This window comes from Pogona vitticeps, chromosome 2 (assembly GCF_051106095.1).
Source record: "Pogona vitticeps strain Pit_001003342236 chromosome 2, PviZW2.1, whole genome shotgun sequence".
Lineage (NCBI taxonomy): Eukaryota > Metazoa > Chordata > Lepidosauria > Squamata > Agamidae > Pogona > Pogona vitticeps.
In genome coordinates, this window is record NC_135784.1 from 165613529 (window position 1) to 165633703 (window position 20175).

At 44.7% G+C, this 20175-nt stretch overlaps 1 protein-coding gene and 1 long non-coding RNA gene across 4 annotated transcripts; one reads left to right on the forward strand and one right to left on the reverse strand.

The window, feature by feature from the left end:
* The first annotated feature begins 1984 nt into the window (after nt 1–1984).
* LOC144586423 (uncharacterized) lies at nt 1985–10066 on the forward strand. The gene is made up of 2 exons (XR_013541244.1): nt 1985–7189; nt 7827–10066. It is a non-coding gene; the product is annotated as an uncharacterized LOC144586423 (long non-coding RNA).
* A 1916-nt stretch (nt 10067–11982) lies between these two features.
* ATP5MC2 (ATP synthase membrane subunit c locus 2) lies at nt 11983–19646 on the reverse strand. 3 transcript variants are annotated; one of them, XM_020784574.3, is made up of 5 exons: nt 19529–19646; nt 17334–17405; nt 15116–15193; nt 13601–13791; nt 11983–12265 (listed from the first exon to the last, which is right to left on the reverse strand). In XM_020784574.3, the coding sequence occupies exons 2-5, from the start codon at nt 17370–17372 to the stop codon at nt 12151–12153; spliced, it is 423 nt and encodes a 140-aa protein (XP_020640233.1). In that variant the 5' UTR covers nt 17373–17405; nt 19529–19646; the 3' UTR covers nt 11983–12150. The 3 variants fall into 3 exon arrangements, with proteins under 3 accessions (XP_020640233.1, XP_020640234.1, XP_072847212.1); XM_020784575.3 differs by having other exon boundaries at nt 19394–19531; XM_072991111.2 differs by lacking the exon at nt 19529–19646 and adding an exon at nt 19275–19325.
* Nucleotides 19647–20175: the final 529 nt, after the last annotated feature.

Consider the following 20175-nt stretch of genomic DNA (forward strand, 5'->3'; position numbering starts at 1 on the left):
AATTCTTTATCTTCAACTCTGGCATCCCCTGGAATTGCAGTGTCAGTGATCCAGACATTTCTTGGTTCGATCATTACTATGTCTGGTGTGTTATGTGCAAGGTGTCTCTCAGTTTGGATCCTGAAATCCTACAAGATCTTTGACTTTTGTGTGCAGGATGGTATCTGCTTCTAGTATTCCATGGTATTAACAGTTTTGATCACTTGATAGTGATATTAGAATATTGGCACTTTTAAACTCTATTCCACTGGGGTAGTGGCAGCGGCTGTTATATGCTACTTGGACCAAATAGAGGAAAGAGGAGCTGTGCATAGGATCAAGGTAAGAATACAACTGAAGATGGCTAGACTAGGGAACTGGAAGTCTTGAAAAAGGATGGCACACAGAATAAAAATGCAGATCTTTTTTAAAAAAATACAAGGATTAAAAGTAAGTGGGGCAGAGAAAGCTACATAAAAACAGGATACTAAGAACAATTTCCCTGCAGAAAAAGAATGGATGTGCACTGAAGAGAGAAAGGGGGGGAATGTTGCATATAGTGCCGGGCACAGTTGGATCAGGGAGTAAAAGCAGACAGGAAGAGGCTAATGTGTCCCTTGCTGATTTTATTTTGCAGTCAAACAAGGCTTCAGCTGTTATTGTTTTGCCTCGTCTTGCTAGGAGATAACATTTAAAATGAAAATGCTTATGATTAAAACTCAAAACGACAGGCTTTGCAACTCAGCTATTGCTCCTCTTTGAGTTTGCCGTACACTTGCTTCTCAAAGTTTGAACAATAAACCTCGTTCTATGGCAAATGGTGCCATCCTGAAAGAGGGCCTGTTCCAGGGATGAGGGACATTGGACTCTCCAGATGTTGCTCCACTGTCAGTCTCAGCATGCTTTGCCTTAAGCAATGCTGGTTAGGGTTGCTGGGGGTTGCAGCCCAGCAACATCTGGTGGGCTAGGAATTCGCAACCCTTGCACTCCACACACCAGATTGGATTCCTGCCTGGTGGGCCGTATTGAAGCCCCCAGCTGTCCCCCTGAGTGGTAGAAGGGCTTCGTGGCACGAAAACATATAGGGTAGTGGGTCAATTAATCTGACACCCAATAAAAAAAGAACATAATTGCCTTGTTAACACTGTGTCATTGGAAGTAATAAGCTCAAAATTGACAAAGATTAAACAAATGATATGTAAGTGAACTAGATACTATTTGCTGCCATTTCCATTAATTAAATTTATGAGGCATACTGCTATTTAATCCAGAGTGCTCTCCCTGCCTGCTGGTGAATGAGCTTCCGAATACCCCTGGGCCTAACCCGCTCCTGAGGAATTGATTGAAAGGGGGGACCATATGGCCTAGAAAATGGCCCTCTTGTTTGAAGATTAACTATCCCACTTTTCCTTGCCAAGAATAAATGCCATTCTTGCATAACAACAGTGTGTAATAAGAGTTCCTCAAAGAACAAAACACACTTTCTGGGGAAGGCAGAGGCTTGAGAGCTTCTTTCCTCACTGTTTTCCCCTATCTCTGCCTCAGCTGTCCCACCTTGGTATCTGTCTAATGCTTTGGTCAACCATTTGCAGTTGCGTCTGATGGCTGGCCATGTTTTGACATAACATTCCCATCTGCTGCAGCCACTACAGCCAGTCAGTGTTTCTGGGAGATATTGTTCATAATAATGTCAGGAGGAAATCCTGTTGAGGAAGGCTTGCTGTAACTCGGTTAATCTTGACCTTTGGCTCTTCAGACGTTCTGGAGTTTTGCTTCCAGAAGCCACAGGTGGCATTCGCCATGATCAGGGATTATAGAAATATTTTTTAAAAAACTATCTGGAAAGCCAAAGGCTGAGAACCGCCATTCCAGCTGCAGTTTATCTCTTAAGCAAGCTCAGAGGCAGAATACGAACTTACTCTTGTGTGCCTGTTTCTTAGTCTGCAAGGCCACATGCCTTTACAGTTGTTCATGATGCCAAAGGGAGAAGGTAGTGGGAGGTGGGAAAAGCCCAGAAACTAAGTCCTGGGTTAGTCTGCTGATGTCTGGACATGTTCTTAAACATCACATGAACAGGATGATTGTGTTTTGCAACCAGAGGTACACCTGTTGATATTGCTTTGGACACAGGCTATAAATGGCACAAGAGTCCTGCCAGGAAAAAGGCACACACAATCACCACTACAATGATTCAGTGTGGTTATCAGCACAGGCAAGAGCATAGGGCTAATTGAAGCCTAGATGTTAGCAGAACCATTGACTTTTTTCTACCGTTTCTGCTGTTGTGCTCTTGTTGGCAGCAGATCAGGTAGCATTTCACAGGTAAAGCACAGGTGGTGACTCAAAATCATCTCTTTCCTAGGGGGAAAACCCTTCTGTATGTGGCATGCCAATGTTAAAGGCACAAGGCAGGAGAGGGCAACCTCCCCAACCCCATCAAAAGGATATATTTCCTTGGGGATATACATTCTGTGCCGTGTCAGCAATAGTAGCACTTGCAGGAACAGAGTGTCAGGGCTAACCGAGACTAGATTACAGGCAGGTTTTAAATGTTTATCTCCCTCTTCCCTGCTGTCTCATTTGAGATCCATCTCTTTGGACTTAAGAACTGTGTTTAGAAAGGGTCTCTCATCTGTTCCAGTGGGAGTCCTCCACCCCACCCAGTGTGAACTGTAAGATCAAGGGGTCTGATTGGACTAACATCATTACTGTGCTGAATGCAACACTATTTTAGTCTTAGTAAAGACCTGCTATCTGGGCCATGATCTGAACTTGGTTTCTTATACAAAGTTTGGAAATAGCAACAAAGAAGATAGTTACTACTAGTAGTAAAATACCTCCTAGTTTTGTCTTTTTATTTTTGCAACAAGCATGTAATGAAGTTACATCTAACTTCACCACATGCTTGTTGGTGGAAATGGTGTACAAGTAACTATACCTTAGTTGGTGTACAAGTAACTGTTTCTAATTACTTTAAAAGGACACATTGCTTGTGGGTGGAAATGGTGTACAAGTAACTATACCTTAGTTGGTGTACAAGTAACTGTTTCTAATTACTTTAAAAGGACACATTGTCAAGTTTGATACTGGTCTTATGCTAATTTTACCATTTTGCTTTAAAAGAAAAAATAATAAAAAAGCATTTGTTCCCGATCATTCCAGAGTGCCAGACATGTAATAATGAGCTCAAGCTACAGGAAGCCACATTAGGCTGAATATCAGGAAAAAACCTCTTAACTGTTAGAGCGGTAGGAGAGTGGAACCAATTACCTTAGGAGGTGGTGAGTGCTCTGAAGCTGGAGGCATTGAAGAGAAATTAGATAACCATCTGTCAGATTTGCTTTGATTTGGATCCCTGCATTGAGCAGGGTGTTGGCCTCAATGGCCTTATAGACCCCTTCCATCTTCATTATTCTATGATTCTATGCCTGCTTTTGTACCTTTAATAGCCACCTGATTTGCAGAAGTCCACATCTCAGTTAGCATTAACTCCTGCTGATTGCAGCCACCACTGGGGCAATCAGAGATCTGCAGTCCAAGTTACAGGAAAGGTCTTTTTAAAACTTTTGTTTTGCAGCTGTATATTCCTGACAGCTGTTAGAGGGGATAGTTTTCCAACGGAACAGGTAAACTTCTAGAGCAGCTGAACTTTTCTAATCGTTAATGTCATTTCTTGTTGAGGATTTAACTTGGCATAAGCAAAACATTATGGTTTGCCTGAGCGGAGGATCTAAACATGGGCTTAAGATGATACATTTGGGTGTGTGTGTTTTTTCTTTGCTGGCTAGAGAGACTGCTACGGATATGTGCCCAACTTCTTTTTACTGAATTGCGCTTGAACGTAGGCCAACTCTCGGTTCTTCCTGCCAGGCAAAAGCTGCCCGTTCTTCTGTTCCTGGTGATCTTTCCTAAGATAGATACAAACGAACACAGCAATTTGCATGCAGTAGCTAATATCATGCATTCTCTACTTTGAGATCATGGCATGTCTTCTTACTAGTTGTAGCTGAAGATGGACTTGATATTTTTTAAAAAATAAAACCCAGAAAGACTGCATTGCAAAACATCTCCTCTTATTGTGAAAAACTCTAGGGCTTTAGCTACAAGGATCTGGGAAGCAAAATGGTTTATATTAAATTTGGTTTATTTAAACAGTCTAACACTATGGCACTTCTGTTACTGAAAAGAGAAAAAAAAAACCCTAAGTGAGCGAAGGGAAACATTGTCCCTTTAGTGCCTGGTTGACTGGTCAAAGCATGGCATTCCAACTGGGAGAAGCATGAATGGCCAGAGTGTGATTTATGGACCCCTCTAGAATAAACAGCCATGTAGTTCTTTTGAGTCAAAAGGACAAAATCTGTGAGGCCAAGCAACCAGGTCTGAAACTTGTCTAGGTGAGGAGCAAAGCAGGGCCCTTTTTTGTCTCTTACACAATAGTTTTGCTCAGTACCAGTTTTCCTCTATTCCATAATGGGCCACAATAACCCATTGTTCTCACAGTCAGAGGAGCACAGGATTTTAGGAAATGGTTCAGAATGATGGAGATGGACAAAAGCCCTTACAAAAGTTTCCACAAATGGGAATGTTTGAGATGTGGGGAAGAGAGATGTATTCTGACTCTTTAAAGAGGTTCTTTTTGTTAAAAAAAAGAGAGAGAGAGAGAGAGAGAGAACATAAATTTTGTAAGGGCATTTTCTTTTATTTTAGAATGGTAAAAGGAAATTGAAGGTGATATGTTCAGGCACTGGGTATCCTCTTTACTCCCTCAAAATATTTTAAAAATGCCTGTAACCATGTGTTTTCAGAAAAGACTTTCCAAATGCTCCAGAATACTAAACGTGTCCAGGTATTTCATCCCAGATTGCAGTCTGGGGTCCTGTCAAGCATATCATTCTGGCAACATGTGGGTGGAAAGGCCTTTGGCATGACACACTCTCTGTATCTCTTGCATCTCACCTCTTTCACATTCCTCCATCTTCTGTACAGTGTGAAAGCTATGGGTCTATGTTTAGAAGTGCGTCAGTAAGTAAACTAACCAGCAAAAGGATAGAGAAGCTCATCTCCATCTGGGCAAACTACCTATTTTTAGAAATCTGCAATGAGGAAAACATGAAGAAACAGAAGCTGTTAACAGTGAGAGCACAGTGTTTCAGGAAGCAAGATTAATATTTTGTGAGTGATGTGGGAAACCACCACCCCCTTCAGCTTTTCTTCTGAAATGAGCACTTCCTGTGTCTAGTCAATGCTGTGCAGGACACGAAGTTTAGAATGCATTAATCACTCATTTCATTTTAATATAACAGTGACTGATTCTTCTGTTCTCAGCTTTATTTTTTCATTTGTTTCTTCTGTTTTCAGCTTTACTTTTATTCCCTTCCCGCTTATCAACTAAACAAAAACTTACAGAGGCTAGATCAGAATCCAGCCATGTGTCGCTCCATCTCTTATTTTAAACATTTAAGATAAAATCATCATCTTACAACTGCAGAGATGGACGTGACCTGATGGATCATCCAGTCCAAGCCCTGTCAAGAAGGTACAGCAGGGAATCAAACTCCCAACCTTGGGCTCAGTAGCCAGAGACCTAAACCACTGAACATCACAAATTCACTATGTTTTTAAATTTAATACACTATATGTATTTAAAACAAATATACTATGTTTTTAAATCTAATATGCCATACAGGAGAATCTGATGAGGAAACAAAGTTATAAAGAATAGAATATTATATTTCCGAAGTGAAAAAGTGGTTTTACATTTGCAAAGCGTTCCATGTTTTCTAATGTTTGCCAGAGGAACAAAAGTCAGTTCTTTCCCCATGCTTTCAACATTTCTGTAATATTTCTGTCACATACACATACAAGAATGCAGCAGTCGGCAGTACTTTCAACTGGCATCATGTGCCATTCAGTTCTAGTTCAGAAGGCTACTAAGGGGAACACAAAGAATCACCCTAATTCTTTATCTGATGGGAGATAATGCATTGCCAGTGACATAGGGTTCTGCCTCTCTCCCCTGCTCTGGAAAACCAAACCTAAAAGCAAACAAGGTCTGGACATAAAGAAGTCCAATAGGAGCGTTAAAGAAGTTGTCTGTTCTGTGTTCCAATTTCTTACACCATCACTGCTGCTCCGAAAAGACGTCAAAGGAAAACAGATGCACCCCAGCAAAAACCCTGGCTTATGGTGCTCGACAGAGCCTGCAGCGATGTGCTTAGTTCAGGAGGAATGGTGGGACATCACCAAAAATGCAGCAGTCACTATGTTGCAGTGAAGAGTTAGGAGCAAGGATTTCTCATTATCTGCTGCACCAGCCCCACATCTCCTTGCTTGGGGACATACATTCGAAACACAAGAATCGTCCACAGAGTAATCCATTGGCACAAACTGCCTTTCCCCAATGCCCGCAATACAGCCTCTCCTCTCTCAGACATGATGTTTGCATCATGTAGATACAGATTTGTCAGTAATCCCTAGATCATTTAACACCCAACTTGGCTGGCTAGCCAGTACCCCTCCCTTCCCCACAAGCTAGGCTGGCATCAACAGCAGGTTTCCAAAACATAGCCACAACTGTAACAAACACTCGGCTCTGCTGGTTCCTTAGCAACACCTAGAGCAGATTGCTAGGACCAGCTGGGAGCCCCACAACGAGCGACAACAGTAACCCGTGCAGGTCAAGAATCCTTTCCTTAGAAACTCCAAAATAGTCATCGGCCCGTTTGCTCAGCCAGCACTGTCGCTTTTGGGGGACATGCCGATCGGATGAGTGATCCAGCTTGCTGGCATTTGCTAATCGTAAATCTAGCAATGATACAGAAAAGGGCAACTCAAAACCACCCAATGGGGGACAGATCCTATTTCCTGGAAAGAGAATGGGGTGGGATTATATCAATGTATTGATATTAAAAAAGACAATATGGAATCTATGAAGGCCCTCCATCCTTCCGAAAGGAGTAAGATCTAAAGAATATTGTGAATTATGAATTCTACGGAACAAGGGGAAAACTTCTTCTCCTACACACTGGGGAAGATAATCAACGAGAACAAGGGAAGGAGATTCGCTGGCAGAAGAAACACTAGATCCAAAGCAGAGCAAGAGAGGATGCGGCACGTCACAGCTCCCCTTTCCCCGCCTCCAAGTTGCCTTCCCAGGGAATATGACATTACTGGCTTAAACTTGGGAGTGCTGAATCCACAACTCGAAGAAGTAAGCCCTTCTTTATACTGTATATAATTTGCATTTAACATTAAGGGCAGATATCTCCTGAAATTCTGAGGCAACAGAAAACCCCCTCCCCCCTCCTCTGATTTGGACTTTGGGGGGGATTGAAATAGCTGCAATGCTAATTTTCAGAGTGAGCCTAAACATCTTTTGTCGCTTCCTTTGCAACTTAATTAGCAGCTACCTTTTGCTATATCTCAAAACCCTGTTTGCCAAGTTAGAAAAAGTTAAAATCTTAGTTTTGCACTAAGGAGGGGTGGGTGAGTTCTGAATCGCAAGTTGAGTCCAAGGCATTGTGTGTTGGGGGGGAAACCCGAGTCAAGTCCCTGATGTGACTTAAGTCTGACTTGACAGTGAGTTTCACGTCTTGAGTCCCCATTCCTGCCATTGATCAAGAGAGATTTCAGGGAGCACATGATTCCTACATAATGGAAGAAAGTAACATGCTCCCTGAAATCCCCCAAGGAAGCCTTTAATCAGTGGCGATCATCACTATTGTTCATGTTGAGCTGTGCAACAGGATTTCAGTCACATGCTTCTCATGCCATACAGTAGATGGTCTCACATTCAAATCTTCGTGCTGTATACAGTTACTGGCATTTTGTTTTGTCTTTTCTTTAAGATCACTTCATTTATACCAAACGAGGAGCAATTTTTGCTGGTGATGTCCAAGATATATCCCCCGAAGTTTCCAGGTTCTGCACTGGAAGAATGAGAGATTTGTCCTTGGAAGAAGAACCATTTTTTTCTGGGCTTTTGCATTTCTGCTTATGGATTTGATCACCGTTCTATAACACGGTGATGGACACGTTTCAATGGCTTTAAAAAAAAACCACCACCACCACATTTATTTTCTACCCTTCAACCACAAGTTTGTCTTTCAGCATTTAACTGCTCAAGGCACTAACCATCTGGAAAAAAACACACACCAAGCAACACATGGGATATGTATCATGTTCCCACCCTGGCTTTTGAGCTCCCCATAAGCATGTGGCTGGTCACTTCAGGAAATCTAATGCGGAGACCTCAAGACAATTCTTAGGGTCCTTTCTCTGCAGCCAGTTCAGATTCGGATTCTTTTATTAAGATCAACAGATCAGTTTTACTGAGCCGCTACTACGCGGAAGGGCCTCACTGCAGACCCCCCCCCCCAAAAAAAAGAGCAGGTCTGAGGAACAAAGATGGGCTCAAGTTCAGACATACTTGTGGCAAAGTCACATGACCAACAGGATAAATAAGCATTACACTGGAGTGCATGGAAAGTCTGTCAATACCTTCTGTACTGACGAGAGCCTATACAGTAGCATGTTTCAGCTTCCATGTAGGTCAATGAAGGTAATTACATACAAAAGCTACAAACATAAAAAGCAGCAAGGACTTCTAGGCTGCATTTCTTGGCAGGAAATCAACAGGGAGGATGCATTATTTCGCCTTGCTAGAAATGGTCTCCACCTTCCTTGCCAATAATTGGATCCAAGGTTGTGGGTGGGATCAGGCAGCGAAAAAGGGTCACTCCACTGGGAGCAGTGTCCCTTAAAGGGACCCTTCAGCCCTTAAAGGGAACTGCTCCAGCTTGGTTTGAAAAAAAAGAGAAGCACGGCTGCTGAACCAAAAAGGTCCAGCTTGGGCACCAAGCAGGGTTCAGCTGACTCCCCCATCCCAAAAGTATAGTGGCACCTTTCAGACTAACAAATTTACACCAGCTTCTAGAATAATAGAAAAGTGAAGCTGGAAGGGGCCTACAAGGCCATCAACTCCAACCCCCTGCTCAATGCAGAAACACAGTCAAAGCGTATCTGCCAAGTGATTATCTAAATTTTTCTTGAATGCCTCAAGTGTTGGAGCACTCACCAGCTCTCAAGGTAACTGGTTCCACTGTCGTACTGCTCTAACAGTTATGAAGTTTTTTCTGATATTCACCCGAATTCTGGCTTCCTTTAACTTGAGCCCATTGTTGTGTGTTGTAACGTGCAGACATAACATCACATGTCCGTCACAGCTGGGCAGGGAGTCATCAGCCTATGGTGTGACGGAGGGTGGAACTTAAGGGAAGGAGCTAGTATAAAAAGGGGGGTGAAGAGTGTGTGAGGAGAGATGGGAGATGAGAGTCTGAGCTGAGAGTTTAAAGTGAGAGTTAGTTTTAGTGAGTGAGAGAGCCTGTCAGTGTGAAATAGTCTGTGTGAGCCAGTGTTTATTATCAGTGATTGTTTAATTGATTCTTCACCAGTGATTTACCATTTTTATTTTTGTAATCAATAAACCAGTTTTTGTTTTTAAAAGATATACTTGTCCTTTTATGATTTTTTTTTCAAGGATAAGTTGGTGGCAGCAGAGATTTTAAAGTGACGTAGCAACCACTCTTTTAGGTTTGAGGGTGGCGGTTACATGTGTCCTGCACTCTGGGATGATCAAGAACAGATCCTGCCCCTCCTCTGCATGGCAGCCTTTCAAATGTTTGAAAAGTGCTATCATATCACTCCTCAGCCTTCTTTTCTCAAGGCTAAACATGCCCACTGCTTTCAGCCTTTCCTCATAAGGCTTGGTTTCCAGGCCCCTGATCATCATTGTCACTCTCCTCTGAACTTGTTCCAATTTGTTACCTTCTTGAAATGTGGTGCTCAGAACTGGACACAATATTCAAGGCAAGGCCTAACCAGTGCTACATAGAGGGGGCCAGCACCTCGCGGGATTTGGAAACTACTTGTATTAATGCAGCCTAAAATAGCATTCACCTTTTTTGTAGCCACATCACACTGTTGGCTCATATTTAGCTTGTGATCTACGACAATTCCAAGATCCTTCTCGCTCGTAGTTTGTAACTGTGCAATTGGTTTCTTTTTCCGAGGTGCAGTACTTTGCACTTATCCCTGTTGAATTTCATTCTGTTGCTTTCGGCCCAGCACTTCATCCCATCAAGGTCCTTTTGAATGTTGTTTCTGTTTTCTAGGGCAGGGGTCCCCAACCCTCCGTCCAAGGCTGGGACAGATGAGCCGTGAGCAGGAAGTTTAGAGCACGCTGCAAGCTGGAGGTGGCGGGGACTGCAGCACTTTCCTTTGCTGATTGGTCCTCAGTGCTGGTGGCTCCTGAGCAATGAAGAGAGCCACCGAGGTATGCCGCCTCCTTTGTCTGGGTCTTTCCTGCCTGCTGGTGCAATTCAGATGGAAGGGACGGGGGAGCCCCGATTCCCGGAGAGGGAGGGTGGCGGGATGGAGTCACCCCAGCAAGGAGGGAGGGAAGCCCACACCCCCGCCACTGGAGAAGGCGAAGGGGCATCGAAGGAGCCAAGGAGGGAAAGCCCGCCTGGCCTGGTCGGGTTCCCAGATGCTCCTGCCTGGGCTGAGGGGAGGCGGCAGATGTGGCTGTCCGCAGTTTGCACCCACAAGAGAGCTAACAGCCAAGCGGGCAGGTGGGCTGCCAGTCCGCCCTCTGGTGAGGCTCCCCGAGGGCCAACGTGACACCTTCTGCCCAGCCAAGGTTCACACTCCTTGTGGAGGAGGATGGGCTGTTTGTGAACAGCCCGTGGGCGTGGAGCGCCTCCTTGGGAGAATGGTCTTCAACTAAACTGGTCCCTGGTGTCAAAAAGGTTGGGGATCCCTGTTCTAGGGCATTACCTATTCCGCCCAATTTGTATCATCTGCAAATTTGACAAGCATTCCCTGCACTCCCTCACCCAAGTCATTAATAAAAATATTGAAGAGCATCAGGCCCAGGACTGAGCCTTGGGGTATCCCACTTGTTACCTCCTCCCAGTTAGAGAAGGACCCATTAATCATCACCCTCAGAGGAAGATTCTGTAACCATTTGTGTATCCACCTGACACTTGATCTATCCAGCCCACACCTAGTTATCTTGCTAATCACAATATCATGCAGCACTTTCTCAAAAGCTTTGCTGAAGTCAAGATATACTACGTCTACAGCATTTCCTCAGTGATAAAAAAAAAACGAAATCAAATTAGTTTGGCAGGACTTGTTCTTGACAAATCTGTGTTGGCTTCTAGTTTTTACTGCATTGATTTCTAGGTGCTTCTACAATGCCTGCTTTACAATCTGGTCTAGAATTTTGCCCTGGATTGATTCAGGCTGACTGGCCTATAGTTCCCAGCTCTACTCACACAGTAGTTAGTTATCAGCTCTACTCACACAAGGGAAGATCTTGCATATTCTGCAGCTACTGTAATACCCTAACAACTGCAGTCTTGCAGCATATGTGGGCATGGAATTGCTACATTTTACATTTACACAGTGCTATGAAGATCAACTGATGTAGTGAGCTCTTCCCAGCATTTACCCAACTGGGCCATTTCACCTGCTCTATTGAAGGAATCAAATAGTTTGATCGTGTATGCATAGTAATTTCCATCTGTAGGCTCCTTCTGTGTTCTGTCTGGGATCCAGTGATATGTGAATAATAAATTAACCCAATTCCTTGCATCTCTGCCTAACAATAGGACCCATAAAAAGAAAGAGAGAAGCTTCAGAGGCTAGTCTTGTGTGAGGTTTTAATTCAGTAGAAGTCAGAAAGAACAATTTCATAATTTGACCCAAAGCTAATTGAACTATGCAGAATCCCACACAAGTGCTGCTGAACTACCTAAAGTAAAAACCCATGTTCCTGCGACTCTAGTCAACATCTGCAGTATGGATATGATGGATGCCCTGCAGTGAAACTAATGTCTCCAAAGCGTGCAGTCGGGCATTCACGGGCCAAAATGACCAGGAAAATACAGGGGCTCATCTGTTGTCAAGAAGTCAAACACACATTGATAGAACAGAAAATGTATACCAATACAGTATTTATTCATTTGCCTCCGCCGAACCAGACGGATTTGGTTTACAGGTGGCCCATTCTCTATCTGTCACAGCATAATGAGGTTGGCATACACAGTGGACTAAATACAGGAGGAAGAGAGGGGAGCACCGAACAGGTGGCATAATCTGGCTCCTTCACATAGCAAAGAGAATGAGGAATGCCACCATCAAGCAGAACAGCCCCATGGCCTCTGAGAGCGCAAAACCCAAGATGGCATAGGAGAAGAGCTGCTGCTTCAAGGAGGGGTTTCTGCAATGGAAAGAAAGAAAAACCTATCAGTGAACAAAAAAAGAGAGCAAAATGAAGGTTCTCCTGTTTTCTCAGCTTCTCCCCAGGTATGGAGCAAAGGAGCAGGGCTGCAAAGACAGCACTCTCCCAGCTGAAAACTGATTCACAGAGGCACAAAGTCTAGCTGCAGAACAAAACTTTGTAGTTAAATCTATCCCATTCAGTCCTCTACTACAATATTCAGAGATGGGCACAAACTGCTGGTTTAATGGTTCGTCCTGGTTTGTCTACTACCGCATCAGGTATCTGGCTTTAGGCACCCCCTCAGGAGCAGCATACGGAAGAAGCAGGGCAGGGAAACTGGGTCGCTATTTCCAAGTGGGTGCCTGCTGGAGGAGGCTGGGCACCAAACTGCTGAAGACTTGTTGCAATGATAAATGAATCAGGACAAACCACCAAACCAGCTGTTCATGCCCATATCGAATATTGATTAGTAGCCTCCCCTTTGGTTTTTGCTCATCACTGCTTTCTATTCAGAATGGTCACAATGTTAAAGATAGTTCCTGTTCCAAGCAAGGTCCATGTGTGTTAAATTTCTTTCATTATTGTTTTAAGAGCACAACAGTGATTGACAATGAAGCCAAGAAAAAGAGGGGAAGCTGGTAACTACACCCCAAAGAAAGTGATTAAAATATGATCAAATAAGTATTGCAAAAGCCATGCTGAAAAGGAAGCAATTAAAGACAGAAACTGCAACTAGATATTTTGCAAATAAGTGTAGTGTTAAAAAAGTTACTAACTCTCTCCAGTCTATGCCACCACTGTAAATATAACTGAACTGAAAAACAAATTACATCTGAGAAGACAGGGGGATAATGCACAATACAGTGGAATGTGAATTAGAAATAATATAACCAGCATTCTCTGTTGGAAGCACCTAAATAGATGATATTTGCATGCCAAACATGTAGCACAGTACCAATCTAGTCTGCCTTATGACTCACAGGTTCCATGGCTCAGCCAAATTTCCCAGAGCAACCATTCATCTGCCATAGAAATCCAGATGAGTGGTTACTAGCAAAACAGCCTGCAGTGAATTTAATGAGGCCTTGACCTTACAAGACACAATTTACAAACCGGCATTTTAAAACATACCTGCCACTGCCTATTGCATATGGCAAGGAAGGCAAGACTTACTCAACCCTGTACCTTTTATAGCCGGAGTCAACAAGTAAAATCAATCTTCTGGGTCGCTTGCAGGGGAGTGCACTTACCTGCCTATCTACTTCCAGAACTCCTACAGCTCTTTTCAGAACTGTGGACGTCTACTGTATTGTACTTAAAAATGGCACATACCTGGCATAGCCAATGATGAGACTGCCAAACACGGTCCCGATGCCAGCACCGGAGCCAGCTACACCTACAGTGGCAGCGCCAGCGCCAATAAACTTGGCAGCAGTATCGATGTCCCTGGATACAGCACTGGTTTGGAACTCCCGGCACAATACAGGCAGAAGTGCATTCTGAGCAGCTACAATGCAGCGGGGCTGGGAGAGGGAAGAAAGAAGAGGAAGAATTGTGGAATGAAGAAAAAAAGGAAGGCAACAGAAAGGGACAAGATAGCAGCTTGGACACTTCAGAGTACTACCAGCAGCCCTTCTCCAATATAATGCCGTGGTTTTCCCAACACTGTTCTAGAAAACTGTGGGGTGTCTGAACTGGATCAATAGCAGCCAATGCAGTTGCTGGAGGACGAAGAAGAGACCGTTTACAGCAGTGGTTCTTAACCTTTGTTACTTGGATGTTTTTGAACTGCAACTCCCAGAAACCCCAGCCAGCACAGTTGGTGGTGAAGGCTTCTGGGAGTTGCAGTCCAAAACTCCTGAGTAACCCAAGGTTAAGAACCAGTGGTTTAGAGTATGTTGGTGTCCATCTATCCCCAAGAGATTCTATTATCTAGCTTTGGTGTGCTGCACTCACTGTGTGAACACAAGAAAGCCCAACAAGCATAGTCACCATTCTCTATGAGCTGCAACCTGCAGGGACTCCTTAAAGAAGCCAGTGGGTTCTGGTCTATGTGCAAGAATAGGCAAGCTATGGTCCTCTCGATGCTGTTGGGATGGCATCTTCCTTCAGCATTCTCCACTGGTTATGCTGACCAGAACTGCAGTTCAGCTAGAGAAGGCCAAGACTGAAATATCCACTCAAATTGGGTGAGTTGGGTTAGTCATCTTTCATCCCAACCCACCTCATAGGATTGTGGGGGGAGGGGGGGAGAAAGAGGAACAACGCCAGGAAGTGTGGAATAAATATGGAACAACCACATGTTGATATGCAGAGAATTTCTTGAAACCAGAAAGTTCACCAAATCGCAAATTCTAAAATTTGTAAATTCTTCAATGTTAATGACTTAGGTTTAATTATTTGCTGTTACAAAATTAGATAACCTTATTAACAGTAGCAGTGTAACTACCCAACTGGTTTCTGTGGAAAGGCAGCATACACACATGATACATATAACATGCATAAGGATAACAGAGAACAAAGTGTTTACTAATATCTGGGATCATATCTCAGCCTTACACTTGCAGAAATACAGCCCTGCAACACCATGATGCCCCCTTGTGACTGAAAGTAATTAAAGATATAGCACTTAGAAATTAGGATGTGCTGCCAAGTACCATTGATCTATACATAATCCAAAAGGCTGACTAAAGCCAGCTGTTCTAGGAAGAACCTTCCTCTATGCTGCTTTTCAAAAACAACTACAGAATGTTTTGTTAAGCATGCAAAACTAGTATGTTCTGAATACGCAAAAGTCTTTATTCCTTGCACAGAGCAGCTGCAAGTTATTATGTCCCATCAACATACCTCATCTGTCCGGACCTCAGTCCTGTTCAGGATGGAGGCAGCGATGGGCCGGCACAGCAGCCGGGAACTGTTCCTCACCTGCAAATGAGAAAATAAGTTGAAGGTGCCTAATAGAGAGAAACTCTGGTTTCAAAAGCAAGGTCTTTGTGGGCACAGCATAGCCTTTAAAGGCAAAAGCCAGAATCGTATTGCTTAGTTACATTAGTGAACATGCCGTGGCAAACAAGCTGCCACTTGTGTACCTAGTCACACAGTCACCCATATGAGGTGTGACGAGGGACATGAGTGGAGAGTTGTAGTGACCATCTGCTGCTGGAACTACATCAGTGTAACAACTAATCAACAGGATTCTGGCTTGTTTGTGAACACCAGAGGCAACAGTGATTTGAACGTGCCTTCACTGGGCTGCATGGCAATAGCTCTGGCTGTGGGTGTGTCCTGTCCCATTTCTACTCACTTATCCCACAGAACATGGATGAGGAATGTTCAGGTCTCTAAATGATGGGAACTGTGATCCAGTCCAAGAAGCAACAAAGAGCCGAGGTTACCTGCTAACACACCAAGAACTGGAACTGTATCTTGCACAACTATTTGCGTTTTTTAAAATAGCTAAGAAAAGTGAGTGGTAGCAAACATCTGCCACTCCTATTTTTCATGACCCTCTACCGCCTCTCCTCAGGTCAGACCGCTGACCGCAAAAGCCCACTGCTTCTCCCTTGGCAGGGAGGGCCCCTCTCAATTCTCAAGGAGTGGGATGCTTCAGCTAGAGGAAGAAAAGGACTGGCTGGCAAAACAATGTGCTGCTACTGCCCTTCAAGGTGCCCCTTTCTGTTAGGAGTAAGGAACGGGCTCGGAATCCTCTGCATCCCCTGAGGTCTCTGGGGGCAATTCCTCTCTTTTAAGGAGCCAGAGGAAGTGAAGAAACAAGACAGACCAGGGCTTCTCTCTGTGGAGCTGAACTCTCAATGAACTCAACCTGCTGCCCCACAGCCTAAACCTTGCTCCCTCTTCTCACATTCTAAAAATCATTCTGAGGAAGGCAAGCTGGCTTCGTGCCACACGCATTTGTCACCAGAGGCGAGATGCCACAGTACGTTTTCCCGGCCATTCTGTATTTATCAGCTGTGCTGAGCCCGGAATATAGCAGCCTTCCCCAACATGTTCTCCAGATGTTGTAGACTACAACTCCCAGAATTCCTCACCATGACTGTGCTGGCTGAATCTAATGCATGTTTAATCTCCAAACATCTGGATAATACCAAGTTGGGGAAGGCTGCCCTGCAATCATGTAGTAAGAGAACAGTCGTCACGATTGAGTCACCAGCAAAGGAGACACAATATAAAATGGCCATCAGGTACTGACCAACTTCTGAAAGGATCAAGCATAAACAGAATACAATACTAAGTCGTGTAAATAAAAGTGGTGGGGATGGGCTATGTGTCTTCTCTTCCCACACTCCACTAAGTGTCATAATACACAGACAGGGCCAGAAAGAGGTGAATGGAACTCCGCAGTATAGAATAAGACCACTCCCATTTTTAGAAGAGGAATGTTATCTGTCACCTCCATGCTGCTAACTTGTACTCATCCCCAACCAATACTATCAACTGAGGAGCCCAGGAACAGAACACTTGAGTGCTACCACATTCTCCTTTCCATGGCAGCCCCAAGTCCAGATGGGGGAGGGTGGGTACAGTGAAAAAGAATGGGATTCAAACATTTGTTTGAAAATAAAAAGGAATGGTTGTGCTATGTATTCAAATACTGAAAAATGTTATAGATTCATGGAAGAAAAAAGATGACTAGGTGATTAAGGGGAGAAGAACAGGAACACCAAGGGAAACCCATCCATTACAAAAGGTCTCTCCCATCCACTGTGATATTTCTATAGCGAAATGCCAACATGCTTATTATTTATTTATTCCCAATTATTCTTTGCAGTCACCAAGACTGGAAGTGAAAACTAAATTAGTGTGCAGAAATTAGTATGTTACACTCCAAATTCATAGAATCATAAAATAATTGAGTTGGAAGGGGCCTATAAGGCCATCGAGTCCAACCCCCTGCTCAAGGCAGGGGGCAAGGATTCTATCCTTGACAAGATATTTATCCAGATTATTAATATTTTGAACTCATTTGCCAACATGGGCAGATAACCAATTTGAAAACCAATGCATTATTTAAAAAAATCTAGGATGACACATAGCAATTACTCACAAGGGTGGGAGCAGAGACGAATTTTGCACAGGCATACATATTCAGGGATGCTGGGGTGGTCACACTCAACAGCTGGAAAAGAAGGAAACACCATGACATTAAGAAAGTGTTCTCAGTTTCTATTGCTTGGCATCAATAGAAACCCACCATGCTAGAAAATCCTGAAGCTGAGCTGATTTACGGAAGACAACACAACACAATCCAGTGCATAGTGGTAATAAATTGGGGGGGGGGGGCAGAGACTAACTCAGGTGACTGCAAAACCAAACACCGAGAGTGACACTATCCTTACATGGCAGATGGATGCAATTCATCAGTTCAGGTATAGATGGATGAATTCTAGGTGCTTAGCTACTCAAGGATTTCATCACAACCCTGATTCAAGGGATAAGCAGAAGTTTCTCTGCTTTGGAGAATATTAGCAGGAAAAACTCCACCACAAATGGGGAAAGTGCCAAAATGCCTGCTTCTCAACCTTTACATCTGGCTGAAAGGTTGTGGAAGAAAAGCAGTGTTAATCACCATCATTATTTGTTTCAAAATCAATTCAATGGTGGTGCTAGAGTAGAAGAATCAGTTCACATGGAATTGCTATTGCTTGAGGGCACAAAAATGTATTCCCAGTCCTCATGTTCTTAAGGGTTGCTCCTGCATCCCTTAGAAGTGTTAATATTAGGAACCCATAAAGGCTGGCTGCTAAAGTGAAGCCAACAAGAGCGGGTGCCAGCCCCTCAGCTCTAAGATGAGTGATTTACACTAGAAGGCCTCACAGGGAAGGAGGAAATTTCTCATTCTATAACATGGTTCCTCTTGTGTTGTGCTTTATGACTAAAAATTCAGTTTTGGGATAAAAAGAAAAAAGTGTGCTGCCTTTATACCACCCAAAGCACTCTCCAGGCCGTTTACAAGTTAATTATGCAGGCTACACATTCCCCACCCCCACCCCAGAGAGCTGAGTACTCGTTTTACCAGCCTCGGAAGGGTAGAAGGCTGAGTCTACCCTGAGCCCGCTACTTGGGATTGCACCCCAGGTCATGAGCAGTTTGGGCTGCAGTATTGCAGTTCAACCACTGTGCCAAGAAGCTCATCTAATAAAATGAATTCCCTGCAGCCTTTCCTCTGTCTTTTTTAACATCCATCCAATTTGTATCCCGCTCCCATTAGTGTCACAGCACTACTCTGGATGGATTACAACTCATAAAATAGAAAAAAAATGAAAATAGAAATATTAAGATGGAGAACAATAATCCTAAAAAAGAAAAACCCGATGGCACTGACTCATCTCAGAGCAGATGGAGGAAATGAGGGGAGGGAAGAAGAGGAGTGGAGGGGGGGAAAGGGGGGGGTCAGCTGGGGTCGGGGTTGAAAGCCTCCCCGAAAAGCAATGTCTTTAATTGCTTCCTAAACGTCCAGAGGGAGGGGACTGGGTGGAGCTCTTCCAGAAACTGGTTCCATAAACCACTATGAAAAAGGCCTACCTCTTGCAGAGGATTTATAGGCCTCCCTCAGGGTGGGCCCAGAGAAGAGCCTCGACTAGAATGACCTTGTGGGTCAGGCAGATGACCTTAAGGACGCTTCCACAGGTAACATGGGCCCAAACTGTTTGAGGGCTTCCTCTATGAATGTCAAACACTTGTTTTTCTAACCAAGGCTACCCTTTAGCACAAATTTAACACCGAAGAAACAAACAAACAGAAAAAGGGAGGGGGAAGAATCTAGAAACACGAGGGCAGAAACCATTTTCAGGGCTGAATGAATTAATGAATGAATGGCGAATTCAGAATGCATTATACAGCAAGGCCCAACTGCTACTTCCTCGCGTGCAACGGACGGAGGAAGAGGGAAGGCGCCTTCAGGATCCATGTGGGCCAGCCAGCCCCCTCCCCCCCCCCCCCGAGTCCAGCGGGAAGGTTCCCAGGACAGGAAAAAAAGAGAGGAGACCTTCAGCCCCGCTCACGTGTCCGCGAAGAACGTTCCAAGGGTGGCCCCGCCCGCCCGCGCGCAGGCCCCGCCCCCTAAGCCCTCCAGACGGTGCATGTCCCCATTGACCCCCGCTCTACCTCTCTTTTAAATCTCAGGATGAGGAGGGCGGGAAAGCGGAGGGGAGGCGAGGGAACCGGGGAAACGAAGCTCGGGGCTGGACGGCCAGAGAGAACCCGCCCAAGACCGCTCTGACCGGGACTCCTCGACCCTACCTGCTGCTCGCGGGAAGCAAGAGAGAGAAGGACCTCCTTTCGCGCATGCGTCAGCGGAAGGACGACTGATGCCACGTCCGCCCGAAAATCTTTATAGTCCGGAGACTAGAGCGACCGCTAACGCTGAAAGCAAGGGAAACGGCGCTAAGCACGCTACAGCGCCACCTATCGACTCGGCCGTCGTGCTGCAGGTGAAGCATGGGGGGGGCATCTGTACCTTCGCTGGAAAAGAACGCGCCGCTTTCCTTAATCCCGCAGAGCGGAGTTGCCCTTTGTCGAAGATTTTTGTGGGTGTTGTGTTGGGTGGACAAGAGCACACAGCGCCCGGCCTTTCGGTCTATTATGTGGAATTCACTGATTCCAGGAGCATTTGCTTCCGAGTCATTGAGTTGACAGACCTGGAGTTTCCCAAGCATAACTTGTTCCATGATCCCCAAGCAAAGATCGAACTGCTTATGCTGCATTGGCCGCGGGATGCTGGAATGTGTGCCTCCCAAGATCCTTCCCCCGGAGTTTGGTGGAGAGGGCGACGTGCAGTGTGTTGCGGGCAACCGCCCCCTTTGTTCCCAAGCTGAACACTGTTGTGCCCCTGAAAGCGCTTGTGGAAGAGGATGGGAGACAGCCAGAAACATTTTGGGGGGGGGGGG